This window comes from Erythrolamprus reginae, chromosome 1 (assembly GCF_031021105.1).
Source record: "Erythrolamprus reginae isolate rEryReg1 chromosome 1, rEryReg1.hap1, whole genome shotgun sequence".
Lineage (NCBI taxonomy): Eukaryota > Metazoa > Chordata > Lepidosauria > Squamata > Dipsadidae > Erythrolamprus > Erythrolamprus reginae.
This window is the reverse complement of record NC_091950.1, coordinates 387,939,384-387,966,796: the sequence shown is the minus strand read 5'-3', so window position 1 is coordinate 387,966,796 and position 27,413 is coordinate 387,939,384. Positions and strand designations below refer to the sequence as shown.

The window sequence follows — 27,413 nt, the reverse complement described above, 5'->3', positions numbered from 1 at the left end:
ACATGCACGTTGGAGCTAAACTAGGGCAATGGCTCATGTGCCAGCAGATATGGCTCCGTGTGCCACCTGTGGCACTAGGGCCATAGGTTCGCCATCACTGAACTATGTTAGTTTGGATACAGCAATGATTGTAATGAAATACAAAAAAGCTTCTGGCACCCAGCCACATAGGTAAGGTAAAAAAAGGCAGAAAATGTAGTCGAAGCCAGTTTTAGGTTATCTCATTGGGAAAGGCTAGATGGCCTTCTTGGTGTACCTATTTCTTCTATTATCTTTACTGTATTTTTAATGTTGTATGCTTATGGAGTAGCCAGGCTTTTAAATTTGAAATAAGTAAACAAATAAGGACCATGTCTGTTTTATAAAATATTGCTTATTTATTTGGGTAAATTTGAAAACATGCAGATTTATATTAACTGGAACATTTCTTTCTCAGCTTTATGCATTCAAATCTTCAATTACATCCCAGTCTACTTCTTTTTGCTCTTTTTCCTTCTCTTTGATTTTTGCTCTCCTAAATCATTATTCTCTTCCTTAGATGTTTCAAGGGAACATTGTCTTGCCTTTTGATAACCAATTTGAGATTCATTATAAATACTGGTGTACTGATGTTTAGATTTCTTTCTCTTTTTCTGGGTGTCCACTTCATCTCTGCTTAAATCTAGTATCCCAGTGCAGATATTTGGTTCTGCAGCCTCATCCTGTGCATGTTTGTGTCTTTTTTCCTTCTTTGTCTGGGATTCCAAACACACCAATGTCTCAGCCATCACTGGAGGAGAATTACCAGGCTCTATTTTGGTGTAATGTTGTGTTTTCTTCAGTTTTGTCATACACCTGGCAAAATATTCCTGTACAGTAAGAGTGCTGGTTACGGTATTGCTCTCATCTACTTGGTCAGGTGGCACAATCACTTCTTTTGAAACTTCAGCTAGAGAGTCTGGGCTAGCAGCATCAACCTGAGAATGAAAAAAGAGGAGAGAGAGGTCAGATGAGTAAACTGAGTAAGTACTTTAAAAAAATTATCAAGAAGAATCTGATTTTTACATTATCTGGAATAAAGTTTTATACATGGATAGACAAAAATAAAATAATTTGTATGAATATGTTATTGAATTTTTTTCTTTTTTGTTGTTGTTGGTTTTTCTTTTTTATTAACTTAACCCTATGTTTATTAGAATATGTAAAAAAATTCTTCTTTTCACTTAGAATACTACGTTGACTTAAAAACTTAAGAATTTATCCTTTTTTCTGTATTAAAAATTGACTTCAAGAAAAGAGGGGTAATTGTAACCCCTACTATGTGTTTAAATGTTTGTGAGTTTGTATGTCCTTTTATGGAAAAATTAATAAAGTATATTTTAAAAAAATAAAATAAAAAATAAAAAATAATGTGTCTGATATTGGATCAGATAGGGTTTTCAGAAGATCTAACACAACTTCATCCTGTTTTAAGATGGAATGCATGTATCTCAGGCCAATCCTGTTTTATTTCCTGGAATAAGACAGTCCTGCTTAGCTAAGCTCAGCACATGTCAAATCAGATGAAACCCAAGAGTCACTCATATCTACAGAAAGGTATTGTTGAATGTTCTAATTTTGCTGCTTATTTGGGAAGGCAAAAACTGAGAGGTTTGTTGAAGATCCAGTGTCTTTTTAAACAACAACTTATACACCCAATAGGAATGAGATAGTTTTTTATTTCATACAGCAAACTCAATAAAATAAAAATAGTAATCCTTTAAAGACAGACCAACTCAAGAGCTGGGATACTCAACACTGCAAATCACTTAAAAATTCTTAAGCAGAATTTACTGAGAGATTTTTAAGTACCCCAAGAATCACTAATGGAATTTCAAGAGCAACATTATTTTTGTTCCACAGGACTTGGTCCTTGGAGTGCATATCCACCAGGAAGTTGCCTTTTCATGCAGCCCCTGATCAGACAGATATCCACAGTCTCCCTTAGTTGGATCACAGTTAAATAACTTGAAAGCTGCCAGTGGTGGACCTGAAGGGCAGATTACAGTGTGCCATAAGATGTGAATTTTAAGTAATTCAACATTTTGATGAGCTTCAGAATGTGATAGCATGAATCACATCCAACAGAGGAAATACTTGATTTCATGTACATTATATGGAGTTCCTGGGATGACATAGGCTTGAAAACATTTTACTTCAAATATTTGGATATCCTGTATTATTATTATTATTATTATTATTATTATTATTATTATCCTGTATTATTGTGATAGGTAATTATGTATGAATGAAGGATGTGCTTCTTCAGTCATTATGTGAAATGAAGGATCTCTATCACATTTCACACTATGAGAGATCTTCAGAAGAGAAGGATTTAGGGGTAGTGATTTCTGACAGTCTCAAAATGGGTGAGCAGTGTGGTCGGGCGGTAGGAAAAGCAAGGTATAACAAGCAGGAAGAGGGAGATTGTGATCCCGCTGTATAGAGCGCTGGTGAGACCACATTTGGAACACTGTGTTCAGTTCTGGAGACCTCACCTACAAAAAGATATTGACAAATTGAACGGGTCCAAAGACGGGCTACAAGAATGGTGGAAGGTCTTAAGCATAAAACATATCAGGAAAGACTTAATGAACTCAATCTGTATAGTCTGGAGGACAGAAGGAAAAGGGGGGGACATGATCGAAACATTTAAATATGTCAAAGGGTTAAATAAGGTTCAGGAAGGAAGTGTTTTTAATAGGAAAGTGAACACAAGAACAAGGGGATACAATCTGAAGTTAGTTGGGGGAAAGATCAAAAGCAACATGAGAAAATATTGTTTTACTGAAAGAGTAGTAGATGTTTGGAACAAACTTTCAGCAGACATGGTTGGTAAATCCACAGTAACTGAATTTAAACATGCCTGGGATAAACATATATCCATCCTAAGATAAAATACAAAAAATAGTATAAGGGCAGACTAGATGGATCATGAGGTCTTTTTCTGCCGTCAGTCTTCTATGTTTCTGTGTATATTACAGGAAGACAGGTTTTCTCTGCACTGGTTATCATGTGGGGGTCTTTTTCTGCCGTCAGACTTCTATGTTTCTATGTGTTTCATTTCACTGGCAAATGGAAACACATGGTTTCCCCTAACATCCTACAATTGCCCTGATGTATTAATTCATACTAGAATTACATATCTGTCAGGGTTCCAAGAAACACCCCAAACCCAGTCCTGGAAGCCATCTTTCTCTTTGGATTTCAGGGCTGCCAATATCCTAATTTACAACGAGTGAGAAAATGCAATTGGAGACTGATTACTGAGATAATGTGAATATTCTTGGTATCACAGATCAAAGATCCCATCTTATGATGCCTTATTCAGACTTAAGGCCCAGCTGGTGTCAGAGTTAGGGTGCTGTGAATTTCTACTACACTGTCATAAATAATATATAACATCACCTTTCCCCCTATTCAATTCAATACAAAACAAAACAATGTGTACATATGTGTGAGCAGATGTTTTTCTACATGTCTTTTATATTATAAATAGGGTTCAGGAGGGAAGTGTTTTTAACAGGAAAGTGAACACAAGAACAAGGGGACACAATCTGAAGTTAGTTGGGGGAAAGATCAAAGGCAACATGAGAAAGTATTATTTTACTGAAAGAGTAGTAGATCCTTGGAACAAACTTCCAGCAGACGTGGTTGGTAAATAAATCCACAGTAACCGAATTTAAACATGCCTGGGATAAACATATATCCATTGTAAGATAAAATACAGGAAATAGTAAAAGGGCAGACTAGATGGACCATGGGGTCTTTTTCTGCCGTCAGTCTTCTATGTTTCTATGTTTCTATGTTTCTATGACAGGCCTAATTATGGCAAAATGAAGATTATTTGGAAGTTAAAGCTCATTTCTGCCGCTTTCTACATCTCCATTAACTATGAATCAGAAAGAAGATCTCGATTTTCTCAGAGAAGAAATTGGCTAGTAACAGAGCAAGGTTTTCCTATTGTGGCTCCTTCAGATCAGAATTTTGTCTTAGAAAGTTTTGCCTAGCCACTTCTTCATTCTTTCTCCTGGGACAAACAAAAACTGAAGAAGAAAAAACAAAAATATCTTCCAATACAGTGGTACCTCAAGATACGAACCCCTCGTCTTACGAACAACTCATGATACGAACCCGGGGTTCAGAAAATTTTTGCCTCTTCTTACGAACTTTTTTCGAGTTACGAACCGGCGTTCGGAGACTGCTGGGAAGCCGCGCGGCTGTTTTAAAAGGTGACAGCCGGGCGGCGGGGCTTCCCAGAAGCCTCCCGAACGCTGGTTCGTAACTCGAACAAAGTTCGTAAGAAGAGGCAAAATTTTGCTGAACCCCGGGTTCGGTTCGGGAGGTTGCTGGGAAGCCCCCCAGGCTGGCTGCGACCTTTTAAAACACCCGCGCCGCTTTGCAGCTGTCTCCTGAAGCCGAACGCTAAAGCCGAAGCGTTCGGCTTCGGGAGACAGCTGCGAAGCGGCGCGGGTGTTTTAAAAGGTCGCAGCCGTCCTGGGGGGCTTGCCAGCACCCCCCCGAACCCGGGTTCGGGGGGGGGGGGGTGCTGGCAAGCCCCCCAGGCCGGCTGTCACCTTTTAAAACAGCCGCGGGGCTTCCCAGCAGTCGCCGAAAGCCGTTTTTTTGCGGGGTTTTTTTTGGTTGCAATGATTAATTGACTTTACATTGTTTCCTATGGGAAACAATGTTTCGTCTTACGAACCTTTCGTCTTACGAACCTCCTCCTTGCACCAATTAAGTTCGTATCATGAGATATTACTGTACTTTGTTTTGCTGTCGTTTTTTTCTTATGAAGTTGAAAAATGTGCCTTTTAAAACTTGTTAGCTAAGACACAACCAAAATTAAATACTCTCTAGGTTCAGCAAGAAGGAGTTATTTGTTTGGGCTGCTCTTGAAATCAAGAAATGTTAACTTTTTGTAAAAATGTGGAAGTACACCTCCTTGATTTCTATCTTTCTATAATATATTTATGCAAAGAAGAAACATCAATCTGGGTTTATCTTTTGGAGAAAACATAGGTTTGCAAGCAGGCACAAAAATATTTACTCCTTTTTTTCATTATATTCTGACTACCGAAACAAATCCATCAATGGTTGTCACCAAAGTTTGCTTCACCTAGGTAAAACAACCTTTAACATTTCAGATATTAAAACATTTTTTTAAAAAAAATAGCTTTGTGAATTCTATCATAATTGAGCATAGGTGAAAGGTACAGAGACAAAAATATTAAGCTAGAAGTGCAAAATCTTAAATCAGTTTTAAGTCAGGCACATGTACTGGACTGACTGTTGCCTAAAATGGAGAAGTTCAGAGAAACCCATGATGCCTAAAGACAAGAACGCAGGCTAAACCACTCCTGTACGGACAGGAATTTTAATAACCATGGGCCACTGCACACAAAGTTAGCAGGGCATGAAGACAGGTAAAGGCAGTGTCAGGTCCAAAGCAAATTCATACACCACATTTCTGGGACAGTGATGTAGAACCGTTAATCATTTGGAAAAGGTAGGTGCCAGGAACACTCCCAACTGCTTCGCATGACCAACTTTCTCTTTGGAACCCTGGAAACCAGGGGAAAAACAATGATGGTGAGCTGAACAGCCCTGTCAGATTAAATCAGCTGCTATTTACATCAGGAAAAATGTAGTAATTGGAAGCTGCCACCAAGAGGTGAGCAAAAAGGAGGAGTGGCCCCCTATTCATTCAGATGTCCCTCCTCTATCCTGAAATCTTGCTATGGCTTCAGTGCTAATTCTTGACACCAGATCATTAAAACCAGATCATTAAAATCTGGGGCCTCTTTTGCCTGGTTGCCAGTCAGAGGCAGCAGCTCAGAGATGTTATCTCCAGGCCTGGTTATTTTTGGTGCCTGAACGGGAAGAAGTAAAGTAAGCCCATGGCTCGACTACTGTAATGCTCTCTACATGGGGCTACCTTTGAAAAGTGTTCAGAAACTTCAGATCGTGCAGAATGCAGCTGCGAGAGCAATCATGGGCTTCCCCAAATATGCCCATGTTACACCAACACTCCGCAGTCTGCATTGGTTGCTGATCAGTTTCCGGTCACAATTCAAAGTGTTGGTTATGACCTATAAAGCCCTTTATAGAATAGAATAGAATAGAATTTTTATTGGCCAAGTGTGATTGGACACACAAGGAATTTGTCTTGGTGCATATGCTCTCAACGTACATAAAATAAAATATACATTTGTCAAGAATCATGTGATACAACACTTAATGATTGTCATAGGGGTCAAATAAGCAATGAAGAAGCAATATTAATAAAAATCTTCGGATATAAGCAACAAGTTACAGTCATACAGTCAACATGGGAGGAAAAGGGTGATAGGAATGATGAGAAAAACTAGTAGAATAGAAGTGCAGATTTAGTAGAAAGTCTGACAGTTTTGAGGGAATTATTTGTTTATGGCATCGGACCAGATAATCTCCGGGACCGCCTTCTGCCACATGAATCCCAGCGACCAGTTAGGTCCCATAGAGTGGGCCTTCTCTGAGTCCCGTCAACTAAACAATGTCGTTTGGTGGGATCCATGGGAAGAGCCTTCTCTGTGGCGGCCCCGGCCCTCTGGAACCAACTCCCCACGGAGATTAGAATAGCCCCCACCCTCCTTGCCTTTTGTAAGCGCCTTAAAACCCACCTCTGTCGTCAGGCATTGGGGAACTGAGATATTCTTTTCCCCTACGCCTCTACAATTTATTCCTGGTATGTTTGTATGTATCTTTGGTTTTACAATAAGGGTTTTTTAGTTGTTTTAGTATTGGATTGTTACATGCTGTTTTTTTATCACTGTTGTTAGCCGCCCCGAGTCCACGGAGAGGGGTGGCATACAAATTAAATAAATAAATAAATAAATAAATAAATGCTATCTTAAGACAGACAATATGCCAGATTCTGAAGAGAAGACAGTTACAAGAAAGGGGGCATCTGTTAAATCTGGAATGACCAAGTGGATTCATAAAAGCTTTAGGTCATAATGAAAGGATAGATTTGAATGGAGCAGTGGTGGCTTCCTACCGGTGTGGCCTGCTGCGCCTCTCCAGTAGTGGCCTATCTGGCGCAATGGCTCCGGTCTGTCTTTGCTAGTCTGTGTGCACCATCTTTTTAAATAATTTTTTTGCAATTTTCAGCTCTCTGAGCATGCATAGACGGAAAATTGTCCCTCTGCGCATGCATAGAAACAATATTGCGCTGGGGTCCCGCGCTCACACAAAATGTCGCAATGCGTACGCAGTGCACTGGTAAGGAACCCGCCTCTGGTATGGAGGAAGAGAAGGTGTGAAAGGATGAGGAGACTCAGATTCCTGATGAAACAGTGATCACTTTTTACAACAGCTTCTTTTTATGTGGCTGCTAAAGAAAGTCACTATAAGATTTAGTATCAGCTTTGTCAAAAGATACAAAATGTCTATAAATCAAATATTTAAAATAATGGGCAATAGTGAACCTACTTTTGGGTGCATAACTTTATTAACTTGTAAAGCTATTCCTTGATAGTGTCAAATAGTTTATTTTGAAATATGAAATTTGCAATTAGTTGAAATGTTTTTAAACAGTAACCATTCAATTAGCCATTATATAAAAAACAGAGCTGCTTTCCTGTTAATAATCAGTATGATAAATTATGGTATTAAAACCGAATAGAACATGATGCATTTTGCATATAGTTTCCCTTTCATTTAAATAATATTTATTTTTATTTACTTCTCTGCCACCCAATCCCGAAGGACTCAGGAAATGCATTCACTATGATTGTTGAACTGGTATTACAATATTTTTGGAGGGGACTGTATGTTATGTTCAAAGTTTCAAATATTTCTCTGAATATGTGCCTATGTGTATAAAAACTAAATTTCTCTCTATACAAATAGTAAATTATAATGAGCACAATCCTTTGAAAATTAAGACAATTGTTAAGTGAACTTTTCCCATTTTATGACATTTTTTTTGGCCACAGTTGTTAACTCCTTTTATGGTAAATCCACAGTAACTGAATTTAAACATGCCTGGGATAAACATATATCCACCCTAAGATAAAATACAGAAAATAGTATAAGGGCAGACTAGATGGACCATGAGGTCTTCTTCTGCCGTCTGTCTTCTATGTTTCTATTAAATTATTAACATGGCTGTTAAGTGAATCTGGCTTCCCAATTGAGTATGCTTGTCAGAAAGGTGCAAAAAGTGATCACATCACCCTGAGACACTGCAACTGTCATGAATATGAATCAGCTGCCAAGTGTCTTAATTTTGATCAAGTGATCATGAGGATGCTGCAACTGTCATAAGTCTGAAAAATGGTTATAGGACACTTTTTCCAGTGTTGTTATAACATCAAATAGTCACTAAATGAACTGTTGTAAATCAAGGACTCCCTATATTAAGAGGAATTAAAGATGTCTAGAGCAGTGTTTCCCAACCTTGGCAACTGGAAGACATCTGGACTTCAACTCCCAGAATTCCCCAGCCAGCATTCGCTGGCTGGGGAATTCTGGGAGTTGAAGTCCAAATGTCTTCAAGTTGCCAAGGTTGGGAAACACTGGTCTAGAGCAATGATGGTGAACCTTTTTTTGCTCGGGTTCCAAAAGGGCACACATGTATGTGATAGCACGTGTGTGTGTGCCCCCACCCATAATACAATGCCCTCCGCCAGTGCACGCTGCCTCCCTGCCTCCTGAAGCCTAGGGAGGGCCAAAAATGGCCCAACAGCTCAACCAGAAGTTCGTTTCCGGACTTCTGGTAGGCCTATTGGGTCTGTTTTTCACCATCCACAGGCTCTGGAGGCTTTCATGAAGTCTGGGGAGGGTGAAAATGGCCTCACCCCTGCCCTCTGGAATGCCAAAAAACAGCTGGCCAGTGTGTAGATGTGTTTTGGAGCTGACATATGGCAACGCCTCACATGCCTTCAGAAATGGCTCCAAATGCTGCCTGTGGCACCCGTGCCATAGGTTCGCCATCACGGGACTAGAGCAACTCTGAACTATTGTTAACAATATGTGGATATGTCATCTACTCCATTTGATGGAATAGATGGCAGAACCGATTTTGAAACTGAAGATTTTTAAAAAAAAATTCACATCCAGCTATAAGTATGACATCCCACAATACAAATTTATACAAAGTTTGGGGTTTGGGGGAACTGCACTTCAAGCAGAGAAAGAAAAAGTAAAAACAAGGTACTATGCTTTACAGCAGAAATAGGAACTTGTTATTTATAACCTAGAAGTTAAGATTCCAATTCCCCATGATTGGAAATGGTGGAAACTGCATGGTGGAAACTGCATTCCAATTCCCCATGATTGGAAATGGTGGAAACAATGTTGGTGAAAATAATAGATGGGGGAAAGAACGAAACCCTATTAAAATAAGGTGAAATGAATAAAATTAGGGAGAGAAATGCCATAATAATCCGTGTCAAGATAGCCAGGGATTGTTGGTTGAGAGTAGAGTACACAAGTAGATTGTCGAGATAAAATGGCTTGGAAAAAATGATGTCAGTGTGACTTTGGAAAAACCCTGAAGACGGAAAAGGATTCCAGCAGAGATTATAGGAGGAAGCTGTGTCAAGAAGTGAAAAGGCGGGGCTCTTCAAGAAATGAGGAAACGATGCTACTTTTGAAATTGGGCACTTACAGGAATTTTCATTCGTTATGTTCAAGAGTTGGGAAAGGGAAATAAAAATATAATTTAGTGATTGGGGTGGATGGGATAATGAATTGTTAGTTTTCTACTTTTTTTCAACTTGCATGTCAAATAAGATTTTTTTTTTAAAGTTCACTGAAGAATTAACACCACAGGTTTATAAGTGGGAAAGGGTGTAATTAATGTCACATAGCCAATCAATCCGACTCCAGGTTAGCAACAGAAAACAGGTAGTTCCTGCTTTGCAGACAATGAAGGAAAAGAGGCCAAGCTTATGAGAAATCACAGGTAACCAATAGCTTACCTATAAATGCAGCAGTCGTCCCAATTTTTCAGGAATAAATCGGGAACGACAAACCAAATATCTAAATTGAAAGCCAATACATGTGGATGTGCAATTTTCTCTCTAGTTATTGAAGAAAGAAAAAATGTGGAGCTCTAAGTAGTAGCCACACCTCAATGGAAATTCTGGAAAAGCTTATTTTGCCTCCTTGTCCAGTCGGCGAAGCAGTGGAAGTGATGTGCCGGTGCCCGGAGGCTGTTGGGGTCTGGATGGGTGTCAACAGACTCAAGCTCAACCCGGATAAGACGGAGTGGCTGTGGGTTTTGCCTCCCAAGGACAATTCCATCTGTCCGTCCATCACCCTGGGGGGGGGGAGTCACTAACCCCCTCAGAGAGGGTTCGCAACTTGGGCGTCCTCCTCTATCCACAGCTCACATTAGAGAAACATCTTTCAGCTGTGGCGAGGGGGGCGTTTGCCCAGGTTCGCCTGGTGCACCAGTTGCGGTCCTATTTGGACCGGGAGTCACTGCTCACAGTCACTCATGCCCTCATCACCTCGAGGCTTGACTACTGTAATGCTCTCTACATGGGGCTACCTTTGAAAAGTGTTCGGAAACTTCAGGTCGTGCAGAATGCAGCTGCGAGAGCTATCATGGGCTTTCCTAAATTTGCCCATGTCACACCAACACTCCGCAGTCTGCATTGGTTGCCGATCAGTTTCCGGTCACAATTCAAAGTGTTGGTTATGACCTATAAAGCCCTTCATGGCACTGGACCAGAATATCTCCGGGACCGCCTTCTGCCGCACGAATCCCAGCGACCAGTTAGGTCCCACAGAGTTGGCCTTCTCCGGGTCCCGTCAACTAAACAATGTCGTTTGGCGGGACCCAGGGGAAGAGCCTTCTCTGTGGCGGCCCTGACCCTTTGGAACCAACTCCCCCCAGATATCAGAGTTGCCCCCACCCTCCTAGCCTTTCATAAGCTCCTTAAAACCCACCTCTGTCGTCGGGCATGGGGGAATTGACATGTTCCTTCCCCCTAGGCTTATAAAATTTATGCATGGTATGCTAGTGTGTATGATTGGTTTTAATTTGTGGTGTTTTTAAAGTAATTTAAATATTGCATTTGTCTTACATTGTATTGCTATTGCTGTGAGCCGCCCCGAGTCTGCGGAGAGGGGCGGCATACAAATCTGATTAAACTTGAAACTTAAAACCCCCCCACCTATCGAGCCCAACTCTATTTTGCAATGTGAAGGACCAACTGATAAAAGGAATTGCAAAAGGAGGATGGAAAGACAACGAGTTCTTTCCTGCAATAATGATTTCTAAACCTAGAAATCACATCCATTCATCAGACTAATGGATGGGAATAGCCTTCATCTCCATCATGTTTTTCTCTCTTAACTTCCAACTGAAAGCCATCCTGCATCAACAAATTTATTTATTTATTTATTTATTTATTTATTTATTTATTTATTTATTTATTTATTTATTTATTTGATTTGATTTGATTTGATTTGATTTGATTTGTATGCCGCCCCTCTCCGCAGACTCGGACTTAAATTCCTTAAGTCACAAATGTACTGGGTGAAGATATCCTTCTTTTTGTCTGTCCTGAATCTCCTGCCATCAGATTCATTGGACAACTTCAGGTTCTAACATTAAAGGCAAAAGGAGGAGGAAAAAAATGTCTCAATTTTATAGATCTCTCCTTTATATTCATTCCCTTGACTGCCTATCTTGAGATCTGACATCATAATTACGTGATTTGTTACTGTTTCCCCTTTGGCAACCAATCATGGCAACCAGAATAATTCAATGAATCACAGCGTCATGGAATAAGTTAAGCTTCCTGGGTTGTTTCAAAGAAGGCCTCAACATGAGGAACATTTAGTTTTCATTGCAGAAAGCTTAGGGAACACCAATACATACTTCTTTTTAGAGACTCTAAAATACAGAGGCAACATAGCCAACAAGTTAAGTCCAAAATAAGCAGAAGACTTACCCAGCAGAATGCCAGGAGTGTTTGTTTCTTTGTTTATTTATTTACTTATTCACTCATTCATATTTTTTGTGCTGCCCTTCTCCTCAGACTCAGGGCGGCTTACAACATGTTAGCAATAGCACTTTTTAACAGAGCCAGCATATTGCCCCCACAATCCGGTTACTCATTTTAGCCACCTCGGAAGGATGGAAGGCTGAGTCAACCTTGAGCCGGTGATGAGATTTGAACCGCTGACCTGCAGATCTACAATCAGCTTCAGTGGCCTGCAGTACAGCACTCTACCGGCTGCATTGCCCTTTGTTGATTTGTTGTTAACAAATCAAAAATTTGGCATGAAAATTTAATAAAATAAATAACAAAGCAGAGAATAATGGGAAACACAAGATGCTAAATTGTGTGAATGCATGTATGTGTACATATGCTCATTTATTTATATGATTTGTTGCATGGTCAGTCAGATATTCAGACTAGATTTGGCTGATTACTATTACTACTACTACTACTACTACTACTACTACTACTACTACTACTACTACTACAACAACTATTGTTGCTGTTGTAAATTTTATGTCACCCATCTCCCCATTAGGTGACTCTGGATCGCTTATAATTGATAAAAACAAAGTGAAAAATAATTAAACTAACACAACCATAATTTAGTCAAACATTTTTGTTGCTAAGCAAGACAGGTTTCAAGTGAGTTTTGCCCAATTTTGTGACATTTCTTGCCACAGTTGTTAAGTGAATTACTGCAGTTGTTAATGACATGGTTATTAAGTGAATCTGGCTTCTCCATGCTTGTCAGAAAGCCAAAAAAGGTGATCGCTTGACTCTGGGCTACTGCAAACGTCATAAATATATGAGCCAGTTGTTGATTGAATTTTAATCATGTGACCATGGATGCTGTAACGCAGTATTTTTCAACCAGTGGGCCGCGGCATGCGACGAAGGAAGCTCAGTTTCATGTCTCGCAACTTTTTGCTGAGGGCACGAAGAGCAAAAAATTGTGAGACTGGAAGCTGAGCTTCCTTCTTCGCACCTTCCATGTTTTCCGGCAGCTGCAGCGCCCTGCCCGGCTGGCGCTTCCCTAGCGGCAGGTGAGCTTTGGGGCCCAGCGGGAGGGCGCTGGCAGTGGGAGCGCACCGGCAGCAGCGGCACCGGGCAGTAGCTGTGGAGTGGCAGCTGCGAGCAGTCAGCAACAGCGTACATCACGCCGGCAACAGCGGCACTAGAGGGCTGGCACTGGCCCGCTGGCTGGGCCGGGACTGAGGTTCCAGCCTCGCGTCCATGCCCAGTGCAGCGCCAGCATGTATGGCTTCCAGCAACACATCCAGCCACCGCTGTCAGTGCCTCTGCCCTGGAGCTCCCGCTCGCAGCCGACCGCCCTGTCGCCGCCCTGTGGCTACTGCCCGATGCCGCTGTTGCCGGCATGGTGTACGAGAGAGAAAGAGATAGCAAGAGTGCGAGAGAAACAGAGAGCAAGAAAGAGAGCGAGATAGAGCAAGAGAGCGAGAGAAAAAGAGAGGGGGAGAGAGAGAGAAAGAAAACAAGAGAGAGAGAAAGAAAGCGAGAGAAAGTAAGCACGCGCGCACGAGAGAGAAATGAGAAAACATGGGAGAAAAAAAGAGAAAATGATTGAGGCAGAGAATGAGAGGAAAGAAAGAGAAACAAGAGAGAGAGAAAAGTGACTCTTCTTTAAAGCATATGATAAAAAGCACCCAAAGAATAAGAGAGAACCCCCCCCCCAGCCCTCACCTGCTTTTGGAAATGGTTCAAAAGTGTGTATACACCCCCCACACAAACACACATGGTGGGGGGAGGAGACAGGGATGGAAAAAGGGAGGAGAGTGTCTAAAAGTGTCATTTTGTGTCATTTTGGTTGGTGGTGTGCCCCAGGATTTTGTAAATGTAAAAAATGTGCTGTGGCTCAAAAAAAGTTGAAAATCACTGCTGTAATGGTTGTAAAAGGGAAAATCGGTCATAAAACACTTTTTTCAATGCTGTTGTAACTGAACGGTCACTACATGAGCTGCTGTAACTCGAGGAGCATCTATATTAAAAGCTATACTAAAACCACATCTAAAAAAATCAAGAGTTGAATGGGATGGGATCTTCTTACTCTACTAACCAGATCCAAGGGAGAATGACCCACCCCTCCCCAGGGTCCCAGCTGAACTGGCAAAGCCAGGGTTTAATACTTTACTGGATTGTAGTGACTCTGCATATTTCTTCAATGGAAGCCTGCATAGCCCAGGCCGCTGAGGTGGCTGTGCTATGCTGATTGAATAATTACATCATCCAAGTAACATTGGAGACATAATGGACGACCCTCAGACATGCCACCACCACATCAAAAAGCTTGGTGAAGGTCCTGGAGGCCGAGGAAAGGCCAAAGGGCAGTGCCTGATATTGGAAGTGCGTCCCACGAAACAGAACCTCAGGAACCTCCTGTGCGATGGGTGTACAGGCACATGGAGGTAAGCCTCCATGAGGCCAATAGAAGTGAGCCAATCCTGTTGCCTGATGCATCCCAAGATGATCTGAGGGATTGCATTGTGAAGTGCTTCTACGTGATTGAACTGCTTCAAACTGAGGATGGCTCTCCAGTCTCCACCCACCTGAGCTCTTGGAGGTTAGGAAAAGAACAGAATAGAATCCTAGTCTTTCCTGCCCCGGGGGCACCCTCTCTATGGCTGATATTTCTACTAGATGGTAGATCTCCTCGTTCATCAATGCCTGTTTGGGGGGGGATCAGGCAAAATGGGACATCAGATGAACCGGTTGGGGAAGGGGAGTGTCGTGAGACAAATTCTATGGTGAATTTCATGGTTTGTAATGCCCGGGCATGCAAGACATTAGCTCCCATTGGGCACCAAAATGTCGAAGCTTGCCACCAATGGGAATGGCCTCTCTAGAGTCATTTAGATGTCAAAACCCCCCGAGACCCGGATCCCCTGAAGGGATGCCTCAGCTGGGTGAATTGCCTGCCTTTGTCCCTGCTGTCTGTCGGTCCCCTGGAAGTATGACCTCTGGGACTGAGGGCCACCAAAGGAACAGTCAGGCTGAAAGGGCTGCCAATGAAAGAATGGAGTGGAGCAATTGTCCATCCTTCTATGGAATCTGGTCAAAACCTTGTGCTTGCCCCTATCCTCCTCCCAGATTGAGTTGAGGGAGTCCAGATAAGTGATTACTTATGAAGGGAGCAGCCACCAGGCACCATTTAGAGCAGCTTCTTGGGTGGGAGAGAATCTCCCATTTATCAGATGGTGACCCTGCAGTGTTTCATTTTGGCACCTTCCATGTGTGCAAATTTCAGTTACTGAAATTCCTGAGAAGTATGATGATGGGGCCATACACCTGGAAGGCAATCAGGTGGCTGAATAATAAGATAGCACATAGTAACAGTGGATTACTCAGAACCTGTTCTAGCAGTTGTTTTCGTAGAATGAAGGGTTATGAGATATGATGCAATCTTCCCAGTCAAGTAGGGATCACTCGAAGAAGCTTACGTAGGAAACAGGCTAAAGTTTGCTCAATGGAAAAGGATGTTCCATCACTTATTTGGACTCATATGCCGCCCCGGCCCCAAAGGACTCTGGGCTGCTCACAGCCAAATAGACTACAATAAAATACAATATAACCCTTCCCCTAAAAACAGTACAAAACAATTCAAACCCACAAATAACAGTTAAAACAGCTAAAAAAAACCCATGCATGTCTTTCCTTGTTGGATCCTGATGGCATTGCCATCTGATCAATGACCCCAGGCCTTCTGGAAGAGCCAGGTCTTTATGGCTTTTCAGAAGGCCAGTAGGGTAGGGGTAGTCCACATCTCGGGTTCCAAAGAGACAAAACAGCCACAGAGAAGGCCCTCCCCCATAGGCCTGCCAGCCAACATTGTTTAGCTGATGGGACCTGGAGAAGACCAACTCTGTGAGCCCTTATCGGTCACTGGGAGCTATGCGGCAGGAGGTGGTCTCGAAGATACTCTGGCCCTAAGCCATGTAGGGCTTTAAAGGTAATAGCTGAAACTTTAAATTGCACCTGGAGATCAATCGGAAGGCAGTATAGTCCACAGAGGATTGGTACAGTGTGGGTGCACCTAGGTTCACCCACAACAGCTCGCACTGCTATATTCTGGATCAACTACAGTCTCTTCAAGAGTAGCCCCATGTAGAGTGCATTGTAACAATCCAACTTGAAGTGATAAGGGCATGAGTGACCGTGAGAAGAGCTTCCTGATCCAGGTATGGTCGCAACTGATGCACTAGGCAAACCTCTGCAAATGTCCCTGTCTTCCATCATAAGTTGGAAGAGAAGGAAGGCCCATTGTATTGAACTGTAGGTGACACAAAGCAACTACAGTATTGCCATTTTTGGATAGACTTCCAAATGCCATACTATCATATCAGCCCATCCCACCCAATCAGGCAGGGGAGACATGCCACAGACAACTCTGATGGGTGGGGTCAAGGAAGAGAGCCTTTTCTGCCTCTGCTTTGAGGAACGTCTTACTCCCAGAGGTGAGGAAAGCGCCCAATCTCTAGGCCTTCTGCAAAGGAGTCCAAACCTGGCTGTGTAGCCTTGCGTTGAGGACACAAGGGCCCACACAGCCATGGGGATGCCGGTCTCATGAAAACCCCCAACTGCCTGGATTAACAACTCTTAGTCTCCCCATCCCGGGTTTCTCCACCTCTTGAAATTTTATAATGTTTTACATTTTTAAATTTTTAATCTTAAATTATTCATTTTAATGTTTTATTGCATTGATTAAATTGTACACCACCCAGAGTCCCTCTGGAAGAGAAATGGGCAGTTAATATGTTTGATAAATAAACAACCAACCTAAACAATGATATTTTGTAGTATATTAACATCTAGCTGACTTGCCAATCAGATTATAGGATATATTTATTAGGACTTTTAAAAATCCCATCTTTATTACTTTTTCAAGTTTCACAAAGCAGGGAACATAATGCTCTTTCTTACTCCTGTTTTCCATATAATAACCTTGTTGGGCTAAGAAAAAGTTTTTCATACCTCAGGTGGGACTAATACTCATCTCCTGGTTTCCAGGCCAACATCTTAAATACACTACAGAGGTTCTCTGGACTGGTTGCAAAAAAAGAGCGACCAAGAATTCAGCAGGAGAATGACAATTTGCAACTCTAAGTACTACTCTCTGTTCATACAATGAAAGACCAGCAACACGGAAGGTGCTATTTAGGCAAAAAAATAAGCTTCTCCCTCCATTATAACACTGCAGCACATCAGGTTGGCAAAAAGTGAAGAAAGATGGGCTGCCTAAAGATGCCTGAAAACAAACAAGCTGTATCCATATCCATATCAGTCTTTTACCAACTCTGAAACCATTCAGTTTCTAAGTAAGTATTGGTTTGAAAACTTTTCTGTGCCTTTTTCCAGATTCCCAAAGAATAGCAGAAGTAACCAAACATTCTGAACGATGGGCTAAATCCAACAGCTACAAATCATTCTAAAGTAGTTTCGCCTGATCTGGCTCTTTCTAGTTATATTAGGACAGCGACTCCCAGAATTCTCTGCAGAACTAAAATGAAAACCTATCTCCTCCCATGACCTTGGAGAACACTTGCTATGGATGTAAACAGTACTGGCTCACCATAATATGGCTTCAGATATTTTGCTGGCACAAACCCAGCTGAGTAATCTTGACCCAGCTAGTCTCTCTTAGCCCAAGGAAGAAGGCAAGGGCAAACATTTCTGAAAAGTCTTGCCAAGAAAACTGCAGGTCCAGTCAGGAGTCAACACTGACTCAAAAGTTTTGTCCCATTTTATCACTCCACACTACGAGTGTGAAGAAAGAAATGGCTCTCCAGTCGGGTCCCAGAAGTGCATTTTCAAAAGGCAACTGGACTTCATTTTTCCTTGAAGGTGTTTCGCTTCTCATCCAAGAAGCTTTTTCAGTTGTGTCAAAATTAAAGAGGCTTCTTGGATGATAAGTGAAACGTCTTCAAGGAAAAACATAGAAAGTCCAGTTGCCTTTTGAAAAGGAACCTTTGGAACAACAATGACCTGGATGACTGAAAATATCTATAGACTTCCCCAGTTGGATGGGGTTTTACATAGGTTGTACCAATCTCTTTACTCAAGGAGATATTTAGTACTCACATTTAGTGTGGATACTGTTGAGAAGGGAGAGTGTGCCTTTCCCTGCTTAATTTCCTTTTAAACAAAGAAATCGACATGCTGAAACTATAGTGGTTTAAAATAAAATATAACTACAGAGGCTTTTAGCTGCCCTCCCCAGCTGTTATCAGAAATTTTCATGCACAAAACCCAAAACAAAATGCAAAACATTCCCCCACCCCTCGTTTCCTGAATAAGGAGTGGCCCACTTTCACCTCCCCAGCCTCTGAAGTTGTCCAGGAGAAGGCTCTTGCCCTGTAGACAGTATGGCCTCCTGTTTGAAGTCCTAGCTTTTTGGGAGATGGTCAGTTTAAGTCTCCTGATACTAGCACAGGAAAAGGATGCACTCTCAGCAGCCCATGTGCTCCACCGAGATAAGCACAGAGCTTTCTGTCCCGGGAGCCTTATCGGCTTTTCCGCTACTCTCCAACACAGACATCGCACCAAAACTGGCAAGCCAAGTTTTTGCTCATACAAACTAAGGAGGGGAAGAGGTGCAAAGAGATCTCACCAATCAAAACCAAGTATGGATAGATGCATGTGTACACACATATGAACATACCGCGCACACATGCCTTGCCTGCATTTGAGTTGCTAAAGAGTTATGTGAAGGGCACAGCCTGTGTTAACCAGTCTTTGATGATGTATTTGGCTGTATTTCCTATGTTGCTATAGTCAACAAGTGTCTCGAATATTTACTTATGAGCAAGCAGCAAGTTCTTCTTGAAAATTCAAGCTCTGTCTTATTTGACCCAACCAGCCATGTCACTTTGTTCCTAATCCCTTATCATTTGCATCATCCAAGAAACAGAAAAGAATGTGTACAGTATTTGGCAAGATATTATGTCTTTGTATGTGTGCATTCACATGTATGGCTGTCAATATACCACCTGATAATATATGTGCCTCTTTGGATCAGATAATTTATCTATCCATGATCCAAAAGTTTGGAGAAATGTTCCACTGCTGTTAGGAGCATAAGGAAGTTCTAATAAAAATCTATTTATTGATCATTATTCATTTCGGCAATTATCTTTTACTAGCGCCCCATGATTTAGATCTCTAATTCCTGGAACGATTTACTTTTGTAATGCTTCCTTCCAAATTCAAATGCTCAAAACAATACACGTAGCACCAAAGCAAAGGGCAAATATTTGGCCTCACAACAGCAATTCTGCAGTAACGTGCAGAGGAGAAAAAAGAAATCTTGTCTAAAATTAACACATAGACACACCCAGCTGTCCCCCACATCTATCAGTGTATATTTTTAGATGCAAGCCACACACTAACCTTTGGGATGATCTTTTTGAATGGCTGCACTGCAAATGAGCTTTCTTTTCCTCTCTGCCTTTCTCATCAACAGCTTCAAGCTCCCTACCCTCTTCCTTTGAGGCTGTATGTGAATCGTCCCCTTTCCTGATCTTTGCTACCTAAGCAGCTTCTGAACGACACTATGAAAGGCCTGACAATCGGCAAACCTTGCTTCCACCTTAGTTTCCGTGAACTAAACCAACTTTCTGCACCCATCTGTAATAGTTTTCATTATGATAGGTAAAGGGAACCATAGCTGGGATGTCAAATAATGAGGTTAAAAACTGATATAGGCCACATCCAATTACAAGTCTCTTCAACTGTTAAAAAATAGTGTGTGTGGGAGAGAGAGAGAGAGACTGTAGAATAGTAGCCTCCAACCTTTTGGGTGCCAGGGACTGGTTCTGTGGAGAGTGGTTTTTCTGTGGACTGGGGATGGGTGGGAGGAGGCCTGATTTCACATGCTGCTTGGATCCCACACATGCACGAAGGGGGGCTTCACTCCCTTCCGTGGCCTTGTTCCTAGCGGACCACAGTTAATATACAAGACATATTGCAATAATAGGTAATATTGGACTAGACAGAACCATTGCTTTATTAAACCTAACAGCAACTTTGTGGTTACAAATTGCTTGATCCCTGAACATGGAATATCCATGGGCACATTGTAATATCCCAGCATTAACACAATGGCTGGAAAAAAATCATGCACAAAGAGCCAGAAGCTGACATAAATCATTTAACATTGCAAATTTTCTATTGTTGTTTGTCCATTCATGAGCTGCGCTGGTGTGTTATCACTGAGTGTCCATCAATTACATATGCAATATGTGAAATTTAACTACCTGTTTCTATACAATGTACTGATTTAGAAATAAGATCCTCTGAAATTAATATGGATCATGTCTAACTTAAGATATGAATAATTTTTTTTGCATCCCATACAATCATTTTTTCATAGGAACAAAGGGACATGTCGGAATTTAAAAGACACGAGAAAAATATGTTTTCTCTGCCTATGAAGAGAAATAAAGAATGCAAGGCTGTGATTTCCCCCTCCACCTGCAATGAATCCAGTATGTTTACATCTAGATATTAAGAGACCAGGACAGGAAAAGTTTAGAACATCAGCCAAGAAAGAGTTCCAAAAAGAAGCCAGCCAATTTTTAAAGACATTCTTTGTAAGCAATAGCAGCAGGAGTTAGTAAATCTCTGGGGAACTATAAAATAAACACAAGAGGGTGCAATTAGCCTGTGGCAGCCAAGCAAGCAAGCAAGCGTCTACATCTATGTGCCTATGTGGGAAAGTGCATAAACATGTGTCATAGTTATTCCCTTAATTGATGAAGAATATTTTTGACATTAGTCGCTATCAAAAAATGGGAAGGGGGGGGCAGATTCCCTAGCTCATTTATTGGGAATTAATTTTTTTTAAAAAAGGCTTTTAAGTATTGGCTAAAGATGAAATATATTTTTAAAGCAGAGGCCAGAAAGAAAAACACCCTCTTCCTTGTCCCCCACAAACATACGTCAGTGAGCAAATGTATGTTGGAAATACTACTCTCTAGACTAGAGGTTTTTCAAACTTAGCAACTTTAAAGACTTGTGGATTTCAACACCCAGAATTCTGCAGCTAGCATAGCTCTGCTGGCTGGAGAATTCTGGGTGTTGAAGTCCACAAGTCTTAAAGTTACCAAGTTTGGGATCGCTGCTCTAAACAGAAAAACCCAGGCTTAACCTTCAGGGTTTTTTATTTAAATTTTGGAAAGCGGGGCAGAAAATATTAAATCAGATGGGCCCATTTGCCACCAAATTCCCAACTGTTAAGATTGAATCAATGGCTCAGGACAACGTGAGAATACAGTTGGGGTATTTAATAAATGTATTTATTAAATAAGTACACAATAAATTTAAATAAGTACATTTTCTCATACCCTGAATATAGTTACTGCCACTGATCAAAGATATTTGGCTTTCCTATTTGCTCCCTTCTACCCCAGATGGATATATAAATGCTATGGTAAATTTAGCACAGGGAGAAAGCAAATGCAAAACCTCTGCTACGTTCAGAAGTTTATCTTAATGTATTTATTATAATTAAATCAGAAATGAAGTGACCTTCTCCTTGTTCTTGGTCAATATGTTTTCATCATATTGAAAACATGTTATTGGATATTACATTGATCTAGTCAGGTAATTCATAGATTTAACATGCTATCTGATGAAAAATACTATTACCATCCTTGTTAAGATGTGACAAAGAAACAAGTAAACAATGGATAAAACCTCATAAGATCTACTGTCTTACATAAAGTCTCATGAAGATTTTGATTATTTGAACCAAGCTTAGCTTTTTGATCTTTTAAAACTTCTTTTTTTTTGATACATGGCATATGAAATCAGCTATGGTGTTCACTGGTTAAAAAATTGCTAAAACCCTCCTCAATGTAGTCTTCCTCGTAGGTGAAATTAAGAAAACACAGTTCAGAGGATGGGGTTTATTTTTGCTCAAAGCCCGTTTCTTCTCTTAACTTCAACTACAAAGATGGTATCAGCATTGACCTTTTGGACTCCAGCACAATGACCTTTCAAGTACATGTCCAGCCTTTATTTCTGCCACAGTGGCCAGCCTAGTTTCATTTCTTGTCTTAGTTTCAGCCTTACCCAAAAGTTAAACACCCCCCCCCACCAAACTAATAGCTACAAACATCAAAGCCTTCCCTATTATTATCTCCCCCTTTTGAAATATGACAATATAAATCTCAGGCTGACAACCTAGGGAGATTTCTTTTTTAAAAAAGAAATGCCTAGCGTCATACCAATTCCTATGCCTGGTAGCTAATCTGCTGGAAGTATGGTGTCCACAATATTTCATGAAGGAACAGAAAACCAATTTATCCAAGGCAAGTTTCCTTCTTCGTGCCCATTTAAGGGGGTGGCAATGTGTGTGTGTGTGTGTGAAGGGGAGGCAAAGAGAGATCTATGCCAAGAAATAATTGACAGTGAAAAGGGTTAGGAGCAGCGGTGGGCTACGAGACAGAACACTAAATTGCGCTCACTGTCGCGGCTCGTAAGTTCTTGCGGGACCAGTGCGATTTTGCTGCTGCACCTGGGAAGGTAGCAAAATTGCGCCCATGTTTCGGCGAAGTTTTACCTGCGGCTCCATGCGCAATTTTGCTATCTCCACAGGTGCAGCAGTAAAATCGCGCTGGTCCTGCAAGAACTTATGAGTCGCGGTGGCGAGCGCAATTTAGCATTCCTGCTCGTAGCCCACCGCTGGTTAGAAGGTAGCTTCCCCCACCCCACCATCAATGATTAATGTGAGTTTTGTGTTCCTAACTATTTAGTCAAGAGTCAGAGTAATGTGGCTTCCTTTAAAAAACAATACTTCTGGGCAATGCATTGACAGCAAAAAAAGGGGGTGGAGGAAAGAACGCTTGACCAGGCCCATAAATTATAAAGCATTAACACTCTACTGCCACCCAGATCTCCTGACGCATGAAAAGTGACAATCCACCTGGCACTTCCAAGATTTGCGTAAGTTGAATTTTACCTTTGACATTTAATACTCTGGTTCTTTCATTATCCTCGGCCTTCTGGTATGGCCAAAACCAATATTGACCAAACCAAACTTAACCGCATGTGTTGTCGAAACCTTCTGCATAAAGTTAAGTGAAGTTAATAAATAAATACAGGCGCTACATTTTCAAGTTATTTAGAACACTACCATCAGCTTTTCCTGCCTTTGGAAGTTAGGTGGTTTTACTGGGCCTTTCTTCTCCAAATTGCTTAGTACGGTGATGCAACACACATCTCACCAAATACTACCAGCCAACTTTGAGAGTTGATCCAATATTTCAATCCAGCAGGCCCTTTCTGGCCCAGATATTCACTATTTCACAGTGTTGCTTTTCTATACATTTTACTGCAAACTTCCTCCGGTACCATTTCAATACAATGAATAAGATCTCTAAATTTTTCAGATAATGTGGTCATATAACCTGGAAATTAAGAATTTTAATTCAGCACATAAAATTATTGTGCATTTCTTGATTTAGATTTAGGCTTGAATAAATAAAATAACTCAGTATTTCACAGGGAGATGTCAAATATTTTTATACCTGAATTAAAATAAAATACATATAGTACTTATAGGAATGTTGTCCATGGGGTTGCAATGGGTTGAGCATGACTTTGTAACTAACAACGCATAGTACTATTTTCCCCCCTCAACTCCTCCTTTCCTTATATTATGAAAAGAGAGGGGAGGAAGGAAAAATTACTTTGCTGCCTGCAAAGGTTGATTAGAGGAGCCTGAGCTGCAATGAATATATGTCATAGAGTCAACAGCTCAAATGATGCATTAAGTACAAACTGTCAGAACTGGAGCTGCTACTTCACTTTACAAGCAGCAATTGATTTGCACAGGCAAATTCCACTCCTTCACCAGCTCTGACCGCAGCTTCCTGAGACACAAAAATCTGCTTTGAAATTCTTCTCACAGTCTGACATACCCAGCTTAGCATTCTTCAAATAGAACCAGCTTCTCCCAACAATGATTTTTTTTTTTTAAGTGATTGTATCTTTCTTGTCCCCTACACTTCTGACTTTTAGGGGAATTCCCACATCCATTGTTTTCTTAAGGAAACCTGCTGTATCTGTTGGTGAAGTGCTCCATGTTATAGAAAATTCTGAGACACATGAATGTGTGGGCCCTCCTCCCTAAATCAGAAGAATTGGGAAGGTAGCCTCCAAAGCAGATGGTCAGGAACTAGAAACATAGAAACATAGAAGACTGACGGCAGAAAAAGACCCCATGGTCCATCTAGTCTGCCCTTTTACTATTTCCTGTATTTTATCTTACAATGGATATATGTTTATCCCAGGCATGTTTAAATTCGGTTACTGTGGATTTACCAACGTCTGCTGGAAGTTTGTTCCAAGGATCTACTACTCTTTCAGTAAAATAATACTTTCTCATGTTGCCTTTGATCTTTCCCCCAACTAACTTCAGAGTGTGTCCCCTTGTTCTTGAGTTCACTTTCCTGTTAAAAACACTTCCCTCCTGAACCCTATTTAACCCTTTAACATATTTAAATGTTTCGATCATGTCCCCCCTTTTCCTTCTGTCTTCCAGACTATACAGATTGAGTTCATTAAGTCTTTCCTGATACGTTTTATGCTTAAGACCTTCCACCATTCTTGTAGCCCGTCTTTGGACCCGTTCAATTTTGTCAATATCTTTTTGTAGGTGAGGTCTCCAGAACTGAACACAGTACTCCAAATGTGGTCTCACCAGCGCTCTATATAAGGGGATCACAATCTCCCTCTTCCTGCTTGTTATACCTCTAGCTATGCAGCCAACTAACGGCAGATCCTCTGGGCGCATTGTGAGACTTCAAAATAATCTGATTCTCAAGGTTTTGAAATAACAAAGTGTCTTTGAAAAGAACTTTCTAGGAATTGTGCAAACTTGGAAACAGGCAATTCTTTTCAGTCTGATCTGCTGGTAGGTGGTTATAGGAAACCTCCCCAGATATGGTAGCATTACAGGAGGAGAGAGGATCATAAAGGTAGGGTGCTCTCTTCTGTTCTTGAGAATTCCAAAGTTTTAAAAAAGTGAGCAGGAATGTGTTTTGCCTCAGAGATGCTTTATGCACTAATTTCCAACTCCATTTTGACATTTGTCTTCGGAGAGGGGCGGCATATAAATCCAATAAATAAAATAAATAAATAAACTACAGTGGTACCTCGACATACAAGTTTAATTCGTTCCAGACCCGAGCTTGTAAGTCGATCAACTTGCATCTCGAACAAATGCCTTTAGACTTTGTTTTTCGTGCCGAGATAACTGAAAGCAAGGAGATTTTTGCGCCACCTAGTGGAAGCTCGGCTCGTATCCCGAATTTGAGCTTGGGTGTAGAACAGAAATTTCGCTCGCGTCGCGGCTCGTAACTTGGAATACTCGCATGTGGAACAGCTCGTATCTAGAGGTACTACTGTATTAACATAAAAATTATGAAGCCAACATTGTCTCTGTTTATTTCTACAGGCAAACCAGAGAGGTGAACCACTAGAGAATTCCTCAATGAATTCACAGAAACTCAACCTATTTAGAAGAAGAGAACAGGGGAGGGGGAAATCAAACAGACAGACAATCAGCCTGTCTGTCTAATAAAAGAACCCCTGTCTTCTTTGCATATGCACTATGATTAGAATGCACAGCCAAAAGTGGTGGAGCTTCTGGCAGGGCACAGCTTTCATCAGTTTGATGAAAGCCACTAAAGCTGTGGACAATCAAAGAGACCGAGGGAGATCAACAGGTGAAAACAAAGCTTGTTTTATTTTGTGGTGATTCAACTCTCTATTTCTACTAGTATTTCAGCATTTTTGTGCTCCACCAAAATTTTTCTGATTTACCTTTCAGTTTTAGCACCATAATCTCTGGGTGCTTTGGGATCCATATATGAGGAGAGAAAGGGCTATATGTAAGCTGTGGAGACAATTACTTCTCTCTTTGACAGAATAGTAATAAATAGTAATACTAACTGGCTGCCTTTGATTGACCCTGTCTTTCTGTATGCATTGACTTGGGCTGATTATTGTAATTTATTATTTCTAAAGCCAGAAATTACTATCCGAGAACTGTTTGAAATGGTGATACTGGGAACTGAATCCGAAACTTTCTATCAATCAATCAATCAGAATAGAGCTGGAACGAACCTTCAAGGTTTCCCATCCAATCCCCTGCTCAAGAAGGAGACTCTATACCATTTCAGTCTCTTCTTCAAAACCTCCAGTGGTGAAACACCCACAACTTCTGATGGCAAGCTGTTACATAACAGCTTGCTGTCCACTGTTCCAGCTTCTACATGAGAAGCATGAACTTCTTCGCTGAACTTTGGCACTTCCTACTTTATTAGGAAGTTGACCGCAAGTAGTTGGTCATCTGATTGTTTTAGGAAGACTGCTAAACTTCAATAAGTTTTCCTAGAGCTTCAGAAGTCTTAGGAAAAGAATGTAGAAAACATAGTGTTTAACCATAAAAAAGAGTAAAGGTTATTATTGTGAATACTAAAGAAAAGTCAGGAACGTGATTAAAACTATCCAGATTATATGAAAAATTATTGTTGTAGGAGGGCAGTAAAAATAGGCTTGGGAATAGAGAGCCGCAACACCCTTCAATAAATATTTTGGGACTACAACATGCTGGTTGAAAATTGTGGAGCTCCTCAGATTGTGGAAGATGACCTCTGTTTACTGCCTGCCTTTCCAGCTTAGATATAATGCAACTTTGGCTGGTTTAAGTCACAACCTGAAATGGAGATCAATGCTTTGTTGCAAGGGATCAAATCTATTGCACCGAAGCATTAGTTGGATAAAGTATTTTATCAGTAGGTGGTAGTTGACTGCAGCTTTCCTAATGAAGTCATTAAGGGTTCACTGAAAATGATTATGTCATCTCTTGCTTCACCTCCAATTTTGCTTCACCTGTACTCAAGGTGGAGGGGGGATTTGTATTCTAGAGAGAAGGCATAAGCTCCCATAGTTACTTAAACACAGTTATTAAGGTGCAACCTTTGTTGTTGGGATGGGACAATTCATGATAGAGGGACGGCTTTCTTAAAAATGAACTAAAAATGAATTAAAAATGCAACCCAACAGGACCGACACAGACTTCAGAGGACAATCAGAACTGCAGAAAAAGCAATTGCTGCCAACCTGCCTTCCATTGAGGACCTATATACTGCACGAGTCAAAAAGAGGGCGGGGAAAATATTTACTGACCCCTCACATCCTGGACACAAACTGTTTGAACTCCTACCCTCAAAAGGTCGCTACAGAGCACTGCACACCAAGACAACTAGACACAAGAACAGTTTTTCCCCGAACGCCATCACTCTACTAAACAAATAATTCCCTCAACACTATCAGACTTTCTACTAAATCTGCACTTCTATTCTA

At 41.0% G+C, this 27,413-nt stretch overlaps 1 protein-coding gene across 2 annotated transcripts in view; it reads right to left on the bottom strand.

Moving 5' to 3' along the window:
• Positions 1-355: 355 nt before the first annotated feature.
• The window catches only part of PINX1 (PIN2 (TERF1) interacting telomerase inhibitor 1), a 46,796-nt gene continuing 19,738 nt past the window's right edge, over positions 356-27,413 (bottom strand). For both annotated transcript variants that reach the window (XM_070734843.1, XM_070734844.1), the window contains exon 7: positions 356-956. In XM_070734843.1, coding sequence (XP_070590944.1) covers positions 471-956 — 486 coding nt within the window. In that variant the 3' untranslated portion in view covers positions 356-470. The remainder of the gene's footprint in view (positions 957-27,413) is intronic.